The 23,044-nt window shown below is 43.5% G+C and overlaps 1 protein-coding gene across 1 annotated transcript in view; it reads left to right on the top strand.

The window, feature by feature from the left end:
* The first annotated feature begins 4,534 nt into the window (after positions 1-4,534).
* Positions 4,535-23,044, top strand: part of SLC16A2 (solute carrier family 16 member 2) — a 148,535-nt gene continuing 130,025 nt past the window's right edge. Inside the window, exon 1 of the mRNA XM_084869652.1 lies at positions 4,535-5,144. Coding sequence (XP_084725778.1) covers positions 4,739-5,144 — 406 coding nt within the window. The 5' untranslated portion in view covers positions 4,535-4,738. The remainder of the gene's footprint in view (positions 5,145-23,044) is intronic.

The raw sequence follows: 23,044 nt of genomic DNA, 5'->3' as shown, positions 1-23,044 counted from the left end.
ATGACACAGTAGTTGGAGGGGACCAGGCCAGCAGGGGAGGGCAGTTGGGAGGGACCAGGTCTGCAGGGGAGGGCAGTTAGGGGTGACCAGGTTGGCAAGGGTTGGAACTTAGGGGTGTCGAGGCCTGGAGGGAAGAGCGGTTGGAAGGGACAAGGCCTGCAGTGGAGGGCAGTTGGGGGCAACCAGGCTGGCAGCCAGAAGTGGTTAGGGGCAATCAGGCCGGCAGAGGAGCAGTTAGGCAGCAGGGGAGCAGTTAGGCACCTGCATTGAGGTAGGGGGTGATCAGGCTGGCAGTCAGAAGTGGTTAGGGGCAATCAGGCAGGCAGGCAAGCAGTTGGGAGACAGCAGTCCTGTACTGTGAGAGGGATGTCTGACTGCCGGTGTAAGCCTGATCCCTTGAGGCCTAAATCAGCAGTCAGACATCCCCTGAGGAGTCCCAGATTGGAGAGGGTGCAGGCTGGGCTGAGGGACACACCCTCCCATGCACGAATTTTGTACACCAGACCTCTAGTAAATTATATAACTGTCTAACCATGATACTATAAACCTTAAACTAATATAAAATAATTAGAGGCCTGGTGCATGAAATCCGTGCACTCAGAGGAGGGGTGTCCCTCAGTCCAGCCTGTGCCCTTTCACAGTCTGGGAGCCCTCAAGGGATGTCCAACTGACATCTTAGGCCTGCTACGCGGGGGGAGTCGGACATCCTTAGCGCTGCCGTGGAAGCAGGAGAGGCTCCCTCCATCGCAGCTGTGCTAGCCACCTGTGAGCCGAGCTTCTGGCTGAGTGGCATTCCCCCTGTGGGAGGGCATTGACCACCAAGAGGCAGCTCCTGCATTGAGCATCTGCCCCCTGGTGGTCAGTGCACATCATAGAGAATGGTAGTTCAGTCAATTTGCATATCAGCCCTTTATTATACAGGATATTGAATGTCAAATATAATAGAAACATTTAAAAGGAAAATAAGAGACAGAAAGTCACAGGCACCTCTAACTTGATTCGGCTCCTAATTCACGATCTCTATTAACACTTTTACCATCCTTTCCTTCACTCAAGCAAGAAATGTCAGCATCACCTTTGCTTTTGCTTTTTCCCTTATTACCCAAATCTATTCTGACAATTCTACCATAACAGAGGATCACAGAGCTATACTTTTGTCTTAATCCCTGATTTTAGATAAACAATTTTAAAAAAATATATTTTATTGGTTTTACACAGAGAGGAATTGAGAGGGACAGAGAGTTAGAAACATCGATGAGAGAGAATCATCGATCAGCTGCCTCTTGCACACCCCTCACTGGGGATGTGCCCGCAACCAAGGTACATGCCCTTGACCGGAATCGAACCCGGGACCTTTAAGTCCGCAGGCCAACGCTCTATCCACTGAGCCAAACCAGTCAGTGCCTGCGATAAACAATTTTATACTGTTCATTACTTGGTTTTCTCCTAGACAGCATCTTTCTACACTGTTGCCACAGTTTTCTAAAATGCAGATATGTTAGTTTCCTAGTCAAAAATCTTCAGTAGCTTTTTGTATATCCAAAACAAACCCTATACTTTCAGCATAGTGTTTAATAACTCTTTGAAGTTGGTATTAACTCCATTTTGCAAATTAAACACACACACACACACACACACACACACACACACACACACACACAAAACAACAACTGAAGCTGAGAGAGGGAAAACAACTTGCTTAGGATCACACAGGTAAGCAATGGTAGACCCAAGATTGGAACTCAGGTCTCCTCATGCCTTCTAAAGAGGAGAGAAAGGGTAGGTACTGTATGTATTGTTAACAAGGTGGGATGGTGGTTATGCAAGCCTGTTTACTGGATGGAGCACATACTTTGAAACTCACACAAATGAGCAAAGATCTCTGTTTAACATCTTAATAACTTTGTAGACTTGAACAACTGACAACATCTTAGAGGCTGTTTACTTATAAGACAGAGATAAATCATTCCAACCTTAAATGGTTGTTATGAATACTATATGAGATCATATATGTAAAGTGCTCCCATAGTGTATGTTCACAGAAGCATCTCAATGAGTGTTCTCACCCACTCCCCCACTCCAGAGATCTAAAAAATCCATTTAGAGACAATGAGGAAAATAGAACTTTTTGGGTCTGGGCTGGACTGCAAGACTCCAGGGTCTATTCCTAGGTCCGGGTTTGCAGATAACCTTTCTCAGGGTCTTAATCAGGTTCCTTGCAAATGAAAACCAAGGCTAGAGCTCCCATAGGATAACAATGAGTGATTGTGTGTGGTGAGATCTCTAAAAGCAAATGTTAAGTCCCAATGCCCATAATATGATTTATTACTCCTCATGGATGAAGCACAGTATATTTTTATTAAAATGCAAATGTTTCCTGGGAAAGTCAGCATATACAGAGTGGGGCAAGAGTAGGTTTACAGTTGTTTGTATGGAAAAAATACACTAATTAATAAATAATAATACAAAAATAAACCCCGTTTTGCATATTCACAACTGTAAACCTACTTTTAACCCACTCTTCATATTAACTTTTTGGCCTGATTAGCTTTCACCTACCTCTTTCTATGAGTAGAGTCCTTCTATGCCTCTGTGCTTTGTCTCTATTAGGTAGGGATACCCACCCCCTAACCCTCACCCCCTTAAAATCCTTCTCAACATTCAAAGCCCAACTAAGCCATCACCTCCTCAAGAAGTCTACTGTAATAGCTAAGCCAGAAGCCTTCCCTTTTCTGTCACTCTCTCTGGGAGCACCAAGTCCTAGAACTCCTGTGGTGAAGCTCAGAAACTGTGAGAGCTTGGCTGTATGAAGACCTGTCTTGAATTCCAGCTTGTACTTGACTTGTCTCTGGACATTAGGCTTATAAACACCTTGACCTAGTTGAGCCTCAGGTTTACTGCTTGGAAAAATCAGGTGATAATAATACTTACTTCAGGGTAATAAGGGACATGATCATTTCTTTGGAGCAATGCTTGCTCTGCTGACTGCATGGCTTCTGTGATTTGTGAATTTGGCTAGTTCCTCTCACCAGACCCTAAGTCCCAAGGCACCTCTATCCTTCCACACAGCTCAACCCTCCCACAGGGGCTTAATAACTCCTTGTTCTTGGGCAGCTGGAGCAGCCCTGATCTACATTTTCACCGGCCATGCAGATTTTTCACAGATCAAGGTTAATGAGATGTTGGATAAAAAAGGCTTAAAGCTCACCCGCCCGCTGGTGAGAATCAGAGTAGCTTGGTAACCACACAGTGACTTCATGATTAGTGCATTAGATGCCCGGGCCCTTGTGGGAAGCAGAACTTCCCGGGATTGCTGGACCTGCTCTGAGGGCTGAGACTGAACACAGTGAGACTGAGCACAGAGTAGCACTCCACTGGGCCTCCAGCAGGGCAGATCACCCCTCCCAGACCCCCACCCACTCACAAACACACTTAGGATCCTAGTGCTCTCTGGGGAGCAAACTCTCTTTTACATTCTCGGGGTTGGGGCCTTAGTCTGAGACATTCAGAGGGACTCACAAGTATTAAACCAGAGATAGGCAGAAGGGGCAGTGAGTTCTGGGAAGACATCCCTCATCTAGAAACTCCAAATCCTGATTTCCCAAAATGCTAATGGTCGAGGCCTGGGAGACCAGCCCACCAGGAATGTTGAGAGATGGGCGGCCCTGGCCCAAACTGGAGGCTCAACCTGGCGCCTACTCCTAGTTCCCCAAAACAGAACTGACAGCCGGAAGGAGCCAGAGCCAGGCCTACACGGCCCCCTCCGGGGACACTGCACCGCCCTCCCTCCATGGCCCCGCCCCTGGGCCCGCCCCCTGGGCCCGCCCTCTAAGGCTTCTCTGGGCTCCAGGTTGGCGCAAACAAAGCCCTGATTGACGGCCGAGATGGGCGGGCTTCACTGCTAGGCTGCCTCCTCTCCTTAGCGTCCAGCCAGGGATTTACCGGGAAGGGCGGGGGCGGAGAGGAAGAAACTGGAGAGGGAGTACGCAGGGTTGTGGGAGGCTCAGCCCCTGGACTCCAGAACATTGTGCCCACTCTCTGTCTGAACCCTGGGCTGTGTGTTCCAGTTGCGTCCCCTCCAGGTGTCTCCCCCCCCTCCCCTTAAGCACAAGGTGTGTAAAGTATATAGGAACTCCCCAGGGCAGGGTGGGTTCTCTCACAAGCCAAATCTTCTCGGTCCTGACGTTCTCAGGGCCACCCTAGTTCCAGGCTGCTTGTTTGGAAGGATATTTCTGGGGAGTGAGTTGATCAATACCCGTTTCGGGCTTGCGGGGAGGAGAGGGCAGGGGAACAGGATAGTTTGTGTTCTAGTTTTTTCCATTTTAACTCTCCCTTTACTGGGCTTCTGGACAAGGAGGACAGGATTTAATAGTTTGTAAAGAGAGTTGAGAGACGCAGCAGCGGCTAGAGTAGGTAGGCACGTATGACGAGGAGGAGGAAGGGCAGGGAAGAAGAGAAATCTGTAGCGGCTGCCGGTTAAGGGAGGAAGAGGTGGGGTGGGGGAGGAGGAGGGGGAGGAGAGAGATGACACGAGAGAGAAGGAGGGGGTTTCCAAGGGGGAGGAGGAGTGGGCTGGAGAGAGCGTCTGTGGCGGGACTGGCTGGCCAGCTTGGGTGAGGAGCCGGGAAGAGGAGGCAGTGGTGGCAGCAGCATTTCGAGCACTAACAGCAGCAGCAGAAACAATCACCAGCCACAAAGCGTCTCCTCCGGCTCGAGCAGCCACAGTCCCCTGTCTGTGATGGCGCTGAAAAGCTCAGAAAGCGAGGAAGCCAAGGGGCCCAGGCGGGAGGCAGACCAGGAACAGCAGGAGCTGGTGGGTAACCCTCAGCCAGAGCCGGAGCCCTTGCCAGTGCCCCCAATGGAGCCGAAGCCAGAGCCCCAGCCCCAAACAAATCCTGAAGCCCTGCCGGAGCTAGAGCTTGAGCCTGAGCCAGAGCACGAATCGGAGCCTACGCCCACCGTGGAGACCCGCCATACAGCGCGGGGCTTCCAGCCCCCCGAAGGTGGTTTTGGCTGGATGGTGGTCTTCGCTGCCACTTGGTGCAATGGCTCTATCTTTGGCATCCAGAACTCCTTCGGGATCCTCTACTCCATGCTGCTGCAGGAGGAAAGAGAAAAGAATCGCCAAGTGGAGTTCCAAGCAGGTGAGTGGCCCCCAGTGCCCCACCTGGCATTCAAGGCAAAAGTGTCTGCTCTCAGACCCCTTACCTCCTGGTCCAAGGAAACTTTCCAGCTCGTCCTTCAATTCCCTCCCTTGCCCATTGCCCCTGGCGCTACTATTGCGCGGGTTGAGGGGTTCCGAGTAGACTTAGGCGCCAGATGTCCTGGGTGGGATCTGGGACATTCATTGAGCACAGGAAAGGAATGAACTTTATTGCCCTGGGACAAATCCTGATGCATCTTTGGGGTTTTAAGTATCCTTACCGTGTGCACCGGGGGGGGGGGGGATATTTGCAGAATGTTTTATTGGGGGGGTGGGGGGATGGGGATGAGGAGGTACCGAGGAGTGGGGCAAATTCAAGAAGAGAGAAGAGAGTTGGGAGGCTGGGAAGACTTTAAGAGAAACACTGTATCTCGGATTTCTGCAATCAGACATTGTTCCTGTAAGGGGAGTAGACACTTTAGGAAACCTGGTGACTGAGTGAAGAGTCAAACACATGGTAGTTGTGTGTGTGTGTGTGTGTGTGTGTGTGTGTGTGTGTGTGCAGTAGAGAGAGGAAGAGAGGGAGGGAGTGTGAGGGGGGGTGTGCGTCTCTTTGCCGAAGTTGGTTAAGGCCCAGACAGGCCCAGCTGTCCTCTGCCACTCTGAGAAACTGAGCAGATCTCTGTGCCCTGTGTGCTGAACCCCAAAGCAGACAGGAGGTGGTCACCGAGGTCTCCAGTCCAGAGAGGCAGGAAGCAGCTGACAGGCTGGGCCCTGTGGTTCACTCTGCTCTGCCCCCAACTTCAGCCCTTTGGTGCCCTAGGCCTCTCCACTACTCTCTGTCCTCCTGGAGCTTCTTTCAGCCTTAACCAGAATGCTCCCACGTCACAGGAGGCCAACTTGGTCTTTTTCCTTAAGACAAACAGGGCTGGGGGCATAGTCCTCACTCTCCAGGCCTGCAGCCAGAAGACCAAAGGCTTGTGCTCCCCTCTCATTTAACCCTAGTGTGAGCTCAGAGAAGTCAGAGCTCCATTTCCTCAGCAAGTCACCCAGCAAAGCCCCTTAGCGGTTCTGTTGAGGAGTCTTGGGAGGGAACCAAGGGGCTTGGAGCCCCTCTCCTCTAGGCTCACTCCCTCTTGTGGCTCCTCAGGACTGCTGCATTTGTGATCCACTGCAAGGTTGCAGTTCAGAATCTGTGGTTTCTCACAGTGTTGCCCTGGGCAAAAGAGTCCCTCCCACTCCAAACACCAACTTCTGCTGCTCTCTGAAGGGGTCTGGGGATTATTTTTTATTATGTATTTTTTTTATTGATTAAGGTATTACGAATGTGTCTTTATTCCCCCATTGTCCCGTCATCTTCCCAGTCCTGCCCTCACCCTCACCCTCATCCCCTATTGTCTGTGTCCATCGCTTATGTTTATATGCATGCATACAAGTCCTTTGATTGATCTCTCCCCCTTACCTTCACCCTCCCCTACCTTCCCTCTGAGGTTTCAGCATCTAATCCATGTTTCTCTGTCTCTAGATCTTTTTGTTCATCAGTTTATGTTGTTCATTATAATCCACAAATGAGTGAGATCATGTGATATTTATCTTTCTCTTAGCATAATGCTCTGCAGATTCACCCATGCTTCTGCAAATGGTAGGAGTTCCTTCCTTTTTACTGCAGCATAGTATTACATTGTGTAGATGTGCCAAAGTTTTTTAATCCATTCATCTGCTGATGGGTACTTAGGCTGATTCCAAATCTTAGCTATGGCACACTGTGCTGCTATGAACATAGGGGTGCATATATCCTTTCTGATCAGTGTTTCTAGCTTCTTTGGATATAGTCCTAGAAGTGGAATCACTGAGTCAAATGGAAGTTCCATTTTTAGTTTTTTGAGGAAACTCCATACTGTTCTCCACAGTGGCTGCACCAGTCTGCATTCCCACCAGCAGTACAACAGGGTTCCTTTTTCTCCACATCCTTGCCAGCATTTGTCATTTGTTGATTTGTTGATGATAGCCATTCTGACAGGTGTGAGATGGTACCGCATTATATTTGGATTTGCATCTCTCTCTCTCTCTCTCTCTCTCTCTTTTTTTTAGTGGATTAGATCATTTTTTAAATTTCTTTATTGATTAAGGTATCACATATTTGTCCTCAACCCCCCATTCTAATCCTCCCCCACTCATGCCCCCACCCGGCTATTGTCCCTGACCAATGGTTAGGCTCAAACTTGTGCACATAAGTCATTTGGTTGATCTCTCCCTTTTATCCCCACCCTCCCTTTGAGGTCTAACAGTGCATCTCTCAGATGACTAGTGACTTTGAGCATGTTTTTATATGTCTCTTGACCTTCCTTCTGTCTTCTTTCAAAAAGTATCTATTTAGGTCCGTTGCCCAGTTTTTGATTGGGTTGTTTGTCTTCCTTTTGTTAAGTTGTATGAGTTCCCTGTAAATGTTGGAGATTAAACCCTTATCGGAGATATCATTGGCAAATATGTTCTCCCATACAGTGGGCTTTCTTGTTGTTTTGTTGATGGTTTCTTTTACTGTGCAGAAGCTTTTTATTTTGATGTAGTCCCACTTGTTTATTTTCCCTTTAGTATCTATTGCCCTAGCAGCTGTGTTGGTGAAGATATTGCTTCAGCATATATCTGAGATTTTGCTGCCTGTGGATTCCTAATATTTTTATGCTTTCCCATCTTACGTTTAAGTCCTTTATCCTTTTTGAGTTTATTTTTGTGTATGGTGTAAGTTGGTGGTCTAATTTCATTTTTTTTTTTTTTTTTTTTTGCATGTGTCTGACCAAATTTCCCAGCACCATCTAGTTAAGAGACTGTCTTGACTCCATGGTATGTTCTTGCCGCCTTTGTCAAATATAAATTGAGCATAGTGATTTGGGTTCTTATTCTATTTCATTGGTCTATATGTCTGTTCTTATGCACAGAAACCTTATTTTCAGGTGCATTTACCTATGAGTCCCTTGGGTCCTTGGAGAGCCTCTCCTACTGCTCTCAACCAAGAACTTTTTCTTTTTCGTTTTTAGTTTCACTGGGTTGCAATTGAAGAAGGAGTGTGGGGCCCTTATGCCTCTGATCTTGTGACCCATTGGTACCAGTGCTCTTGCCCCACTTGAAAGTTTGAGTTTGGGTCAGTGCTGTCCAGGGCAGTCTCAGGACTGCCCCAAATGCATTGATGCCTGAATTAAGTGAGTTCCTGGACTATGTGAAACAACTTCTAAGGGGAAGTTAATGCTATACTCAACCCTGGGACTACCTTTTCCTGCTTTGATACACTTTAGAGGCTCTTGGCCTCTGGCTGTTGCCTAGGTTACCTGGGAGGGCACCTGCAGAGCATGATTCCTCAAATGGTTGACTGAAGGCTGTTGGCTTTTGGAATCAGTGGCAAAATCTTTGTGAAACTTCATGGAAGATAGTGGGGGGTGGGCTGAAGATAGGCCCTGGCATTTATGTCCAGTGAGCAGGCCAAGAGATTCGCCTTAAGAGTGTGTAATAAAACTTGGGAAAATCACTATTTTGCCAGGAAGAGGTTTGCTGCTGAGGAACAAACTTTAAAGTAGGTTATCATAGTGGATTCACAGGGAAACCTGTTTAGAACTTTTCTGTCAAGACCTCACCATGCATCTGGGAAGAGGGGTGCAATGGGCTGGGCAGAGGTGTAGCTCCTGTGTCCTCTGATACAGACTAGGTCCATTGATGGGATAAGGTTACTGGTTTAAATTTTGGTGAGTATAGATCAGGAAGGGACAGAAAGGAATTTGGTATGTTCTCAGTGTCTCAGAATACTTTGATTTTGGTTATTGCTGGGGTGTGTCTTCAATTTATTAAAGTTGTTTTTGATACTGAGGGTTTGGGGGAATATCTCAATTTTCAATTTGAAAAAGTCAGGAACACCACCACCATAATCCTGAAAAAAAATCTCATCCTCAGTACTGCTTTTCTTGAGCCCCTCAGATTTCTTAAACAACCATTTAGATCCTGAGGTTTCAAATGTATCTCTGCCTCCACCCACTTCCTGCAGTGTCCCCAAAATTTCCCTGCCTCTTGTGTCACAGCACTGTTTTCTCAAAGGGATAGAAGAAGAGCACAGAAGCTTGCTAAAATATTTACTAGTACCAACCAGTATGTACCCAATAGTCATTCTAGGGAATGCAGAACATGCACCTCCCCAGTCAAGGGAGTTGGGGCATTGTCCATTTCTATTACTGTCTGATATGCCTTCTATCTCTAAAAATTTAGGAATTTAATGTTTGGAGGCACCCCACAACCAAAATGCTCTTTGGCTAGACTTGATATCTTCACAGCCTTAAAACTGTATTTATTGGATTAATGGGTCTAAGGTTCTGCAGATGATTTGGACTGTTGTGAAGGAACCCCAGAAAAAGGTACTTTTTATGTTTAGGGGCTAGATCCATATCAGAGGAATCTCTGGACATGGGGAAAAGCCACAGAGTAAAAGAGAAGTGAAAATCAGGCCATTATAGAGCATGCTTTTGTGGACTCTAAAGTTTACAGTTGTGTAGGGGCACTATCAATATATTTTGTCCCTTCTCTTCACTTGTTTTGAAAGGGAAGCTAATTTTCCTTGCATCTTAGGCTTGGGAGAACTGGCAGGCAAAAGTTTCTGAAATGGATGCAAGTGACCAAGATCTGATTTAGGGGAAAAAAGAAAAAGATCAGGAGATAAACAAGCTTATTCTTTTTGAACAGCTTGTGGGAAATTTGGGAGTCCCTCAACCCAGACCAAGCAACAGACAGTACAGGAGCAACCAGGCAATTTAATGGAAATTATAATGTGGCTTTCTGGGATTAGAGGGGAGCCTTTTGAAGGAAAGGGAAGCTAGGTGGCATTGGTTGCAGGTCTCAACTCATTATTGAAACTAAGTGAGTTATAGCTGGGGCAATGTTAGAGTTGAGGGTCAAGGGGACAAAGCAGAACAAGCCAGAGTGTTAACATTGGCTCCAAACCTAGGTCTTTTTAAATGTGCCAAGAGTAAACCCATTACCCTGCATTTTTCACCTCTACTGCTAGTCTAACACTGAGCCATAAAATATGATGGAAGGAATTTTATTGGGTAGTTTATAAGTATGATCTTTTCAGGCTCCCAGATGGGAAAGATATGGCTAGGGCTTTCACCACCAAGAAGCAGGGACAATGATCAAGAAGGTTTGGCATAAGACAATTCAGGCTCATGGGATACTCTGAAGATAGAATTTTCTAGGTAAGGGAAAACGGTACACTCTGACTTTGGGGCAAAGTCCCAAGGATGGGTGAGGCCAGTGGAACATTAGGCTCTTCTTCTTCATCTTAGAGGCTTTCATTGCTTAGTTCAGTGTCTCACTGGGCTGATCACTAAATGCTGACTCTGGGAGCCAGGTACCTTTTGAGCAAAACTGTCAATGTCTTGCCTTTGACTGAAAACTTTTGCCTATGGTCCAGAGAACCTAAATCAGGTCAGCTCAGTGCTTGATATGGAACTTCAGATCACAGGGCCATTGGCTAGGCATCTTTCAAGTCAATGCTCTCTGGTTTATCTCCAACCAAACTGGGTCCCAAACTGAGACCTTGACTCATACTGGAAGGGATGAGGAGGAGAATTTGGACTATTTAGACATCAACCAGGGAAGATACTTGATTCTTGGTGTAGCTGGTTGAAGCTTGACTTGGTTCATTCACTGTCTAGTAGCCTCAAATGATCATTCTAAGTCTAGATATGGACTGTTAATCTCAGTAATATTAGCTAGGCGGTGACTAAGTTAGATGACTTGTGTTCCTGACTTGCTCTGTGATTTTGACCAGGCACTTTACTTCTCTGTACCTCAGTTTATCTGTCTATAATATTAAATGAGAGGGTTAGACTAGAAATTTCTAGCTCTGCCTTTCTAGCTTTCTAAAATTTTGTGGTATTTTATTCTTTACATTCACCTGGCATTAATTTTTACTCATCCAGACAAATATAATTTATTAATCTGCAGATGGGTTGAGAGGTGATTGGAAAAGCAATAAAAAGCCATATAAATATCATTTGACCAGGTTGTGTGTAAAAACTATGATGCAATTCATGTGTACTGATGTAATTGAAAAGACCCACTCCTACTTTACCCAGTACCCAAAGGCAACTCTTGATGTACAACTGCTTCTTCCAGAATGCTCTGCTCAGCATAGAACTGGTCCTTTAAGAGGATCCCCTTAGAATGGGTCTGTATGCTTCTCTTTCCTAGAATTTGAGTATATTCCTAAAAAAGCATTACACTGCAAACATTCCCTTAACCATCACCCTCTCCTGAAGCTTAATTTTCCAGATCTCATTCTTGTTGATCAGAAATTCATGGCTACTATGACCTTAGTTTGCTGTTACTTCAAGATAGAAAAGTAAGCCAAGATTCCTAAGTGTGATACATTGGTTTCCTTCAGGGGGCTTCAGATAGGGCATCTTTAAAAAAAAAATTCTTTATTGATTAAGGTATCACATATTTGTCCTCAACCCCCCATTCCAATCTCCCACCCCCCCACTCATGCCCCCATCCCTCTATTGTCCTTGACCACTGGTTAGGCTCATACGTGTGCACATAAGTCATTTGATTGATCTCTCCCTTTTATCCCCACCCTCCCTTTGAGGCCCAACAGTCGGACCCATGGCTCCTTATCTCTGGGTCTGTTCTTGTTCTTCAGTGTATGTTGTTCACCATTTCCCCTAGATGAGTGAGATCATGTCCTACTGGAAATATACTTATAAGAATTAAAAATGAGACAAGCCATAATCATGCTGAAAGGCATATGAATCAGTCTGTAGTGAGCTTCTTTCTGTGCCACCAGTTCTTTTGAGACCCAATTTCAATGTCAAACAGTTCCTTATGTGTACAAGTCAGCAATGATATTTCAGTTCTGGATGGTGGGCAAATGGTGGTAATGCAGGTCCAATCCTCTCTGCTTTGGTCCTGGGCAACCTGCAGTGATACACAGCTGCTGACTGCTATTATGGTAAGGCATCATCAGCGACTTCCATCTCTGGGCTGCTTCTCTTCTGTCTTCATGGTTGGAGTAGTCCTGTCAATTGCTCTCTGTTTCCAGAATCTACATGGTCTCTGAGTTGTTTTCTGAAAATACACAAACATATTCTCGACCAAATGTTAATAAAGGAATATTTTCTATAAATTTGACTTGGGATCCTTTTTCATTTTTTGGCCAAATGATAGGGTATCTTTAATACTGACTCAGGACTGCTGCTGCATCCCATTGTGGTGGGTGTGGGAAGGCTACCTGCCTCCTGTGGTCATAGAGAAATCCCTCTTGGGTATCTACAATCCCTGCGCAACTTCACCTTCATTATAGGGCCTAGCTAAGACTTGGTACTGAAATAGCAAGCACAGAGCCCTCTCTCCTTTTCTGTGAATTTGTACTTGCATGTCATTGGAATTTTCCCTCCACTGTCATGAAGAGTAGACAAGCAGCTAAAATGTCAACATTAGCAGAAATATGTAAAGGGTGCTATCTCAACCTTTTGAGCAGACCGGTTTCCTAGAAACATGTGCTGCTTTTTCCATCAGCATCTTTTGAATTTTAAATTTTGAAAAGAAAGAATCATTTACTCTTTTCAGATTGTGTGAAAGATGGAATGAGATTTCCTGTCTTGAAAATATCTGTTTCACCTGGAACTGAATGAGTAAACTTTAAATAAAGCCTTTATTAGTAAAACCGTAGAGAAAATGTTTTATTAATAACCTTTGTTCCAGTTTCTGGGGTTTGTAAGAGAAGAATAGATGAAATTGGCGGTCCTAAACACATATTTTTTAAATTTATATTTATTGTTGAAAGTATTACAGATGTCCCCTTTGTTTTTTCCCATTGACCCCCTCCACCCCGCACCCACCCACCCCTTTTAGACCTTCACCACACTATTGTCTGTGTCCATGGGCTATGCATATATGCATATAAGTTCCCTGGTTAATCTCTCCCCACCATCTCCACCCCCATCTTCCCTCTGAAATTCATGAGTCTGTTCCATGCTTCTATGTCGCTGTATCTATTTTATTCATCAGTTTATTTTGGTCATTAGATTCTACATATGAGTGAGATCATCCAATATTTATCTGTCACTGATTGGCTTATTTTGCTTAGCATAATACTCTCCGGGTCTATCCATGCTATTGCAAAAGGTAAGAGTGCCTTTGTTTTTAAAGCCATATAGTATTCTACTGTGTAAATTTACCACAGCTTTCTTATCCACTCATCTGCTGAAGGGTATTTGGGCTATTGAAAATTGTGCTATTATGATATCTTCCTATCCGTAGGATCACTGGGTCAAATGGGAGTTCCATTTTTAATTTTTTGAGGAAACTTCATACTGTTTTCCACTCGGGCTGCACCAGGCTGCATTCCCACCAGCAGTTACTAGGATTCTTTTTTCTCCACATCCTTACCAATACTTGTCATTTGTTGATTTGTTGATGATAGCCATTTTGACTGATGCGAGGTGATACCTAATTTGCATATCTCAGATGATTAGTGACTGAGCATTTTTTCGTATGTCTCTTGGCCTTCTGTATGTCCACTTTGAAGAAGTGTCTATTTAGGTCCTTTGTCCATTTTTTTTATTAAGGTATTATACATGTACATATCTTACCATTGCCCCCCCCCACTCCCATACATGCTCTCCCTCCCCAGAGTTTTGCGTCCATTGGTTATGCTTATATGCATGCATACAAGTCCTTCGGTTGATCTCTTATCTCCCCCATATCTCCCTATCCTCCCCGCTGTAATTTGATAGTCTGCTTGTTGCTTTACTGTCTCTGTATCTATTCCTTTATCCATTTTTAAATTGGATTATTTGTCTTCCTTTCGTTAAGTTGTATGAGTTCCTTAAATATTTTACAGATGTAATACATCCTTTTTCAGATGTATTATTGGCAAATATGTTCTCCCATTCAGGGGGCTCTCTTTTCATTTTGTTGATGGTTTCTTTTGCTGTGAAGAAGATTTTTACAAACAATGTACATGTCCTTAACCAGAATCAAACCTGGGATTTTTCAGTCCACAGGCTGCTCTATCCACTGAGCCAAACTGGTTTCGGCTGATCATGTGATTTTTTTTGTCTCCCAATTTTTTTTTATGTGATGTATCACAATTATGGATTTGTGAATATTGTACCAGCCTTGCATCCTCAGAATAAATCCCACTTGGTCATGGTATCTGATATTTTTAATCCATTGTTAGATTGATTTGCTAACTTTTTGAGGGTTTTAGTATCTATGTTCATCAGGGATTTTGGCTGGTTAATTCTCTTATTTTGTGGTATCTTTATCTGGTTTTGGAATTAGACTAATGCCAATTTCATAAAAAGAGCTTGGAATTATTCCTTTCTCTTGGAATTTTTGGAATGGTTTGAGGAGTATTGGTTAGTTCTCTTTGAATGTTTGGTAAAATTCCCCTGTGAAATCGTCCAGAACAGGGCTTTTGTTTGCTCTGAGTTGTTTTTTCATTACTTCTCCTATCTTATCAGTAGTTATTGGCCTATTCAGGTTTTCTTATTATTCCTGATTGAGTTTTAGAAGATTGTATTTTTCTAGGAATATGTCCTTTTCATTCCGGTTGTCACACTGTTGGAATATAGTTGTTCATAGTATTTTTAAATGATCCTTTGTATTTCTGTGGGGTCAGTTGTTATTTTGCTTCTGTAGTTTCTGATTTTGTTTATTTGGGTCCTCTTTGTTTCTTAATGAGTCTGACTAAGGGTCCATCAATCTTGTTTATCTTTTCAAAGAATCAGCTCTTGGCTTTATTGATCTTTTGTTTCTTGAGGTAGGCCTATAGTGTTATGAACTTCCCTCTCAGAACTGCTTTCACTGTGTCCTATATATTTTGGGTTGTTGTGTGTTCATTTTCATTTGTTTCCAGGAAATTTTTTTTTATTTATTTCTTGATCTTGTTGGTAACTATTTATTGTTTAATAAACATGCTCTTTAGCCTCCATGTATTTGAATATTTTAAGTGTTTTTAGCCTCCATGTATTTGAATATTTTAAATCCACTTATCTTGTGGATTTCCCTGCACATTCTCTCACCCTGGTTGAAAGAGTATGTGCATGCATCCATGTGTCCAGACTTGTGAGCTGTGTGATGTCTGTCTGGGCCAATTAGCATGGTTGCTTCTCTGGTTCTATTCAGATTAAGGGAACTGTCACTGAAAAAGACAGTAGTTTATTTCAAGTTTCATGTCATTATGATCCAAGATGTTTGATATGATTTCCATCTTCTTGAATTTGTAGTGCTTAGACTATGTTCTAACAAATCATCTATCTTTGAATATGTTTCATGTGTAATTGAGAAGAATACATATTCTGGACCTCTGGGGTGAAATGTTCCTTAAATGTCAATTGATCAGATCTGATGGAATATGTTGTTTAGGATTGCTCTTTCCTTGTTGATTTCTTGTCTCCATCTATCCAGTGATGTCAGTGGGTGTTAATATATATTATGCTCCTGCGTTGCATGCATATGTTAACCAGAGTTATATCCTTTTGTTGTATCAGTCCTTTTTAGTATTATGAAGTGTCCTTTGTTGTCTCTTGTTATGGCCTTTACTTTGAAGTCTATTCTGTCAGATATGATTATTGCTACCCCAGCTTTTTGTCATTCCCATTTACCTGGAAATTTTTTTTCCATCCCTTCACTTTCATTCTGTGTCTTTTTTTTTGAACAAACCACATATTTTCTTGGCTCCTCCTGCTTTCATGGTGCATTTGTATCACATTTGCTAGATATGGCACTTACCTTCCTCCCAGTATTGTTCCCTCTTATCTTTCCTTCCCTTGCTCAATTAGGGGAACAACTGGGTTTCTGGATGTTGCACAGGCCCAACACCAGACTGGATCTCAGGCCCAATCATACATATCTCACAGAATCATTTTTTTTCATTTTCTCCACTTTCTGGGAAAAGGCTGACTTTCTATGGGGCACTCAAGAGTGTGGAAGCCACCAGCTCTGGATTTTTGCAGTAAGATAGCTGCTATGAAACTCCTTTTCTCTTTTTCACACCTTTTCTTTCCATAGCCCCAGGGCCCCAGCCAAGGAGATAGTATTGTCTTATCCAATAGTTTTAGAAAGTATCCTGGTCAGTTGTACCCATTTCTCTTCAAATATTCACTCTCATTATTCCTCATATCCTAGGCCAACTGTACCTCCAGAGAGTTCAGACTGGGTTTTAGTAGCTTCAGGAATTCTGTATATTATAGAATAGAAGTTTTCATTCTATTTGAGCCACTATCATCTTTTCTTATAAAAAATGCAGAATTGATGTTAAAGATGTTGAAGAGGGAGGAGGTGGATGCTCAAGTCCTAATTAGAATCAAAAGTGCCTTCAGTGGGGGTGGAGAGTGGGGAAGTGAAGTTCTCAGGTTAGTTGCTTCTCTGGTTCTATTCAGATTAAGGGAACTGTCACTGAAAAAGAAGTCTCTACTAGTCTCTTTGCCAAACTTATCTTGTGGATTTCCCTGCACATTCTCTCACCCTGGTTGAAAGAGTATGTGCATGCATCCATGTGTCCAGACTTGTGAGCTGTGTGATGTCTGTCTGGGCCAATTAGCATGGTTGATTAGGAGTTGGTATCTATGAGACTGAGGTTACAGGTTCAGTCACTTGTTCAGGTCACTGAATTTATCACAAAGAAGAAACTATTCTGTTTCCCATGCATGCCCCTCATGTGGGTTTGGCACTAATCCCAAGGGGACTGAATAAAAGTATGAAGATGACTTTCTATAACTCTTCCCTGCTACTGGGGAAAAGATGCAAAGCACACATCCTACATGGAGGAACCAAGATGGTGGCATAGGTAAACACCTGAACTTGTTGTCTCACACAACCACATCAAAACTACAGCTAAAAGAAAAAACAGATATCATCCAGAACCATGGGAAGGCTGGCTGAGTGAAAGTTCTTCCACAAGAAGGAAAGAGAAAAGAGCATTTAGACTGGTAGGAGGTGCAGAGGTACAGAAGAACAAAGGTATGGAAGTGTACCCAGAAATGGGCTGACAATGGGGTCTGATGTGGTCTTTTTCAATTGGGAGAGTTTCAAAAACTCCTGAAAGCTTTGAATTCCTGTACCGGGCTTGACTCTGGGGACCCAGATTCATATGGGGAGAAACTGGACTGTCTGGCATCAGCAGGACACGAGGGTGGCATTCTCTCAGAGATGGTCGCAGCATTCATTGTTCCTGCATGGGGCCATGGGACAGAGACCCAGGGACCTATCCATGGCAGGGCCAATGGGCAACCATTTCTGTTTGCACCATTCCGTGATTCCCTGAGACCACACCCCACCCAAGCTATACACAGAGGCATTTGCATATGAATGTCCAGGCCTTTTGCAACCTAACCTAACAAACTGAAACTGGGTCAAAGAACTCCAGAGCTTCCAAAAGAAGGCCTAAGGCTTGTCAGCAGCCTGCATTGCTTCACAGCTGTGCCTCATCTGGGCACCTCCAAACCCCAAACTAAGAGGAGGAATCTGCAGATCTATCTGTAGCTCTTGCTGAGTGGCCTCAGGCAGGGGTTGACATTGTACCTTCTTGAAGATCCAAGAGTCAGTGTACCCAGTGGCCAAAGTGAGACCACACCAGATTAAAACTCTTCAGACCCATAAGAGACATACTTATAGGGCAGACTCAGTGAGTGCTAAAGCCCCACTGAAGCAAGTCCTGCCCCATAAGGGTGTTTCCAGCACACAGTTCTCCCATTGTAGATACAACTGGTCCTCACATCCAATTGGTCTGGAGGTCAATTCTGCCCAGTGATACCAACAGCAATCAAGGCTTAATTACAACAAGACTGCACACAGCTCACAAAGGGGTGAACCAAGAGCATCCACCTCAGGTGACTGGGGAGGCTGAGCCATTGGGCCCTAAAGGATACCTAGCACACAAAGCCACGCTGTCAACACAGGGAAGCAGCCAAAATGCAAAGACAAAGAAACAGGTCACAAATGAAAGAAATGGAGGAAAGCAAACTACTGGATATAGAGTTCAAAACCACGGTTATAAGGTTACTCAAGAATCTTCTAGAAACCTCCAAGAAATTTAGTGAGACCCTCAAGGATATGAAAAAGGACAAATTAGAGATTAAGCATACACTGACTGAAATCAAGAATAATATATAGTGATCCAAAAGCAGACTAGAGGATCCCAAGAATCAAGTCAAATATTTGAAATACAAAGAAGCAAAAAACACCCAACTAGAAATGAAAAAAAAATCCAAAAATATGAAGACAGTGTAAGGAGCTTCTGGGACAACTTCAAGCATACCAAATCTGAATTATGGGGGTGCCGGAAGAAGAGAGAGAGCAAGATATTGAAAACCTATTTGGAGAAATAATGACAGAAAACTTCCCCTACTGGTGAAAGAAATAGACTTATAAATCCAGGAAGTGCAGAGAACCCCAAAAAGGAGGAATCCAAAGAGAACCACAGCAAGACACATCATAATTAAAATGCCTAGTGCAAAAGACAGAGAATATTAAAAGCAGCAAGAGAAAAACAGTTAATTACCTACAAGGGAATACCCATATGACTGTCAGCAGATTTCTCAACAGAAACTATGCAGGCCAGAATGGAGTGGCAAGAAATATTCAAAGTGATGAATAGCAAGAACCTACAAGCAATATTATTCTACCCAGCAAAACTATCATTTAGAATTAAAGGTCAGATAAAGAGCTTCACAGATAAGAACAAGCTGAAGTAGTTCATCACCACCAAACCAGTATTATATGAAATGCTGAAAGGTATTCTTTAAGAAGAGGAAGAAGAAAAAGGTAAAGATAAAAATTATGAACAATAAAGTGACAACAAATACATATCTATCAACAAGTGAATCTAAAAATAGAGTGAATAAAAAGTCTGATGAACAGAATAAAATGGTGAATATAGTAGAATCAGGGGCATAGAAAGGGGAAGAAGGGTGTGTGGGAGTGCGGGAAGAGACTGGACAAAAATCGAATACTTATGGAAGAAGACAATGGGGGGGTGGTAAGGGCATGGGGTGGATGGGAACCATGTGGAGGAGAGCTATGGGGAGAAAAAAGAGGAAAAACTGTAATAATATAAACAATACTTATTTTTTAAAAATTTAAAAGCACACATCCTAGTGATAATTGCTCTGCTGCATTCTACAATGTGATTTTTTAAAACATTTACTTATGTTAACTATCTACACTAATAACAGGGAAAGATGCAAATTGACCGTACCTTCACAAAGCTCACCAGCCAATCAGGAGTGAATATGCAAATTAATCCAACAAAGATGTTGGGTTAATTTGCATACACAGGCACCAAGTGGCTGGGGGTGGAACACAGGTGTTCAGCACCTCCCAGCTGCTCTGGGCCTCTGGGTAGTATGGGAAGGTGGAAAGGCAGCTTAGGGTCGAAGTGAAGGCAGTGCTGGCAGCCAGGGGAAGGAAGACCCATTCTTGAAAGAATCTTTGTGCATCAGTCCTCCAGTGTGTGTGTGTGTGTGTGTATGTGTGTGTGTGTGTGTGTGTGTGTATAAAAGGCTAATATGCTAAGTGTCCATCTGACCAATGGCTGTGACACACACTGACCATCAGGTGGCAGAGGCTCAATGCAGGAGCTTCCAAGCTGTAGTGACTGCACAGCGGCGATTCTTGGGCAACACACCCCAAAACCAGAGAGGAGGGAGCCCAATTCCTTGAGGGGCCACACAATTCATAATTTCACCTTTAGCTGTGGGTTATGTTGTTGCTAGGGAACTGTTGGCCCCGAATCTGGTTTACTGCACACTTGTGTTTGCATTCCACACCCTGTACAACAGCAATTTTGCAGAGTGCCCTCTCGCACTCCGGGAGCCCTTGGGGGATTTTGGAGAGCTGTTTTTGGCCTGATCTCCACAGGCCAGGCTGAGGGACCCCACCTGCCAGAAGGACTCCTCTCACTCTGCAGACACCCTTCGAGCCATGGTGCCATCCCAGGTGCGGCCAGCCAGGAAGGGACCACTGAAGGTTGTCTCCGAGGCATGTCTGGCCCATCTCACCCAGTCCTGTCCCTCTAGCCACCTTCTAATTAATTTCCTTTCAATGTGCACAAATCCATGCTCTGGGTCACTAGTAATAATAATCCTATATAATAAAGAGGTAATATGCAAATTGGCCCTCATTCCAACACACAAGATGGCCACCCCCATGTAGACATAATCTGGCTGCCACAAGATGGCTAGCATGGAAGGGAAGTTGGGAGGAACCAGGCCTGCAAGGGAGAGCAGTTGGGGATGATCAGACCTGCAGGGGAGGGCAGTTAGAGGCAACCAGGCTGGCAAGGGAGGGCATTTAGGGGAGACTGGGCCAGCAGGGGAGGGCAGTTAGGGGTGACCAGGCTGGCAGAGGAGGGCAGTTAGGGAAAACTAGGCTGGCAAGGGTGGGCATTTGGAAGTGACTGGGCCAGCAGTTGAGGGCAGTTATGGGTAACCAGGCTGGCAGGGGATTGGTTAGGGAGTGATAAGGTTGACAGACAGAAGATGTTAGGGGCAATCAGGCAGGATAGTGGTTGGGAGCCAGCAGTTATGGATTGTGAGAGGAATGTCCAACTACCCGTTTAGGCCCAATCCCAGTCGGACATTCCTCGAAGGGTCCCAGATTGGAGAGGGTTCAGGCTGGGCTGAGGGATAGCCCCCTCACTCCCAGTTCACAAATTATGTGCACCTGGCCTCTAATAATAATAATAATAATAATAATAATAATAATAATAGCTAACACTTATTTAACATTTAGCAATTAACTCTGTGCCACTTTACATCTACTAACTTATTTTAATTCTGAAAAACCCTAAGAGGTAGGTACCATTATTTTTACCATTTCCTATGTAAAGAGCACAGAATTTGACTTGCTTATGCTCATATAGCTAATAATGCTGAGCCAGGATTTGAAACCACAGAGTCTCAGTCCAGAACTCCTACTTTTGGATATTTCTTAATGCATAATGAAGATGGGGGGAGTAGCTACCAAGGGGAACTGCTGCAGAGTTTTTTTCATTCCTGTAGCCTCAGAGTATCCTATGACTAAGGGATAAAAAGAGATGGCCAAGAAAGAATTTAGCAAACAAAATCCAACAGTCATGTCATCTTCCTCTACTCAGAGTCATGAAATCTGAGTCCAAAAATGGCCAGAGAAACTGCCTCTTCTTAGTTGTTTTGCCCTGAAGAAGTCATATCAGCTTTCAAAGCTTCAGTGTTCTCATCTGCACAATGAGATTAATAGTATTTTTTTATTTTTATTGATTATGGTATCACATAATTGTCCCTATCCCAAACCTGTCCTCACGTATGCCCCCCACCTCCCTGTTGTCTGTGACTACTGGTTAGGCTTATATGCATGCATACAAATCCTTTGGTTGATCTCTCCTCCTTTCTCCCTCTTTCCCCTACTTTCCCTCTGAGGTTTGACAGTCTGATCAATGTTTCCCTATCTCCAGTTCTGTTTTTGTTTATCAATTTATGTTGTTCATTATTTCCCCTAGATGTGTGAGATTATGTGATACAAGAAATACACTTATAAGAACGAAAAATGAGACAGGCCATAATGGTTATGCTGAGAGGCAAATGAATCAGTCTGTAGTGAGTTTCTTTCTGGGCCACCAGTTCTTTTGAGTCCTAATTTCAATGTCAAACAGTTCCTTATGTGTATATGTCAGCCATGATACTTCAGTTTTGGATGGTGGGCAAATGGTGGTAATGCTGGTCCGACCCTCTCTGGTTTGGTCCTGGGAAACCTGCAGTGATATACAGCTGCTGACTGCTAGTATGGCAAGGCATCACCAGTGTCTTCCATCTCTGGACTCTTTCTCTTCTGTCTTTATGGCTGGAGCACTCCTGTCAATTCCTCTCTGTTGCAGGAATCCACATGGTCTCTGAGTTGTTTTCTGAAAATACACAAACATATTCTCAACCAACAGTTAATAAAGGAATATTTCCTATAAATTTGACTTGGGATCCTTTTTCATTTTTTGCCCAAATGATTTTGACACCATGTGTGTTTTTCATGGGTGTCTTGTTGTTAGCATTACAAATGAAACTTAATTTTCTAAAGTACAAATTTTCTAGATGTAATTTACTTACAGGATATTTTTCCTTACATGATATTCTTCTACTATCACCCCCTTTTTAATTTAAATGTTAGGAGGCTTTTGGAAATTTTATAATGTAGTCTTGATAGCTTTTACATTTTAGTTTTTTTGCGCTAATATATAACTGCTTTAGGTTCATTACATGTTACACAATTTACTATGAGATGCACTGCCAATAAAAATTTTTGTTAATACGTTAGGAACAGCTTTTTGTATTATACATTACAATCAATTTTTCTAAAATATTCGCTTATTTTAATTAGCCAATTTAAATTATTCTGAAAACTTGACTATGAGATTAATAGTATTTAGTTTTTTAGAACTATGAAGGTCAAATGAGGTTGTGTAGGTGAAAGACCTTTATAATTGGGAAGGAGGTGATGTTGTTGTTGTTATTATTATCCAGTACCCTTACCAAGCCCCTAGAAATTTAGTAGCTATACCTTTCTCTACATATGTCTGGAAGAGGAGTTAGCCCCTCCTCCCTATCTTCTACCTCCCTACTCCATTCCATCCCTATTACCACTCTGTATTCTTCTGTATTTTTCTATACTGTAGCTAAGGACTGGCTGTGTTCTTTTTGTTATTTTTCCTCAGTTTATTAAGAATGCATAGAGAAGAGGGACCAAATTCCAAGCAATATACATTCAAGGAAACAAGGAATGTTGAAATATTTATAGCTCTTGGCAAGAGCTCACAAATCTCCCTAAGGGTAAAGGCTTGAAGTTTTTAGTATGAATTTCTAGGAATTGGAGGTAGATGCTGGGTGG

This window comes from Pipistrellus hanaki (assembly GCF_964339955.1).
Source record: "Pipistrellus hanaki genome assembly, chromosome: X".
NCBI classification, from domain to species: Eukaryota; Metazoa; Chordata; class Mammalia; order Chiroptera; family Vespertilionidae; genus Pipistrellus; species Pipistrellus hanaki.
Note: the sequence above shows the minus strand (reverse complement) of the source record. Positions and strands in the feature narration are given on the sequence as shown.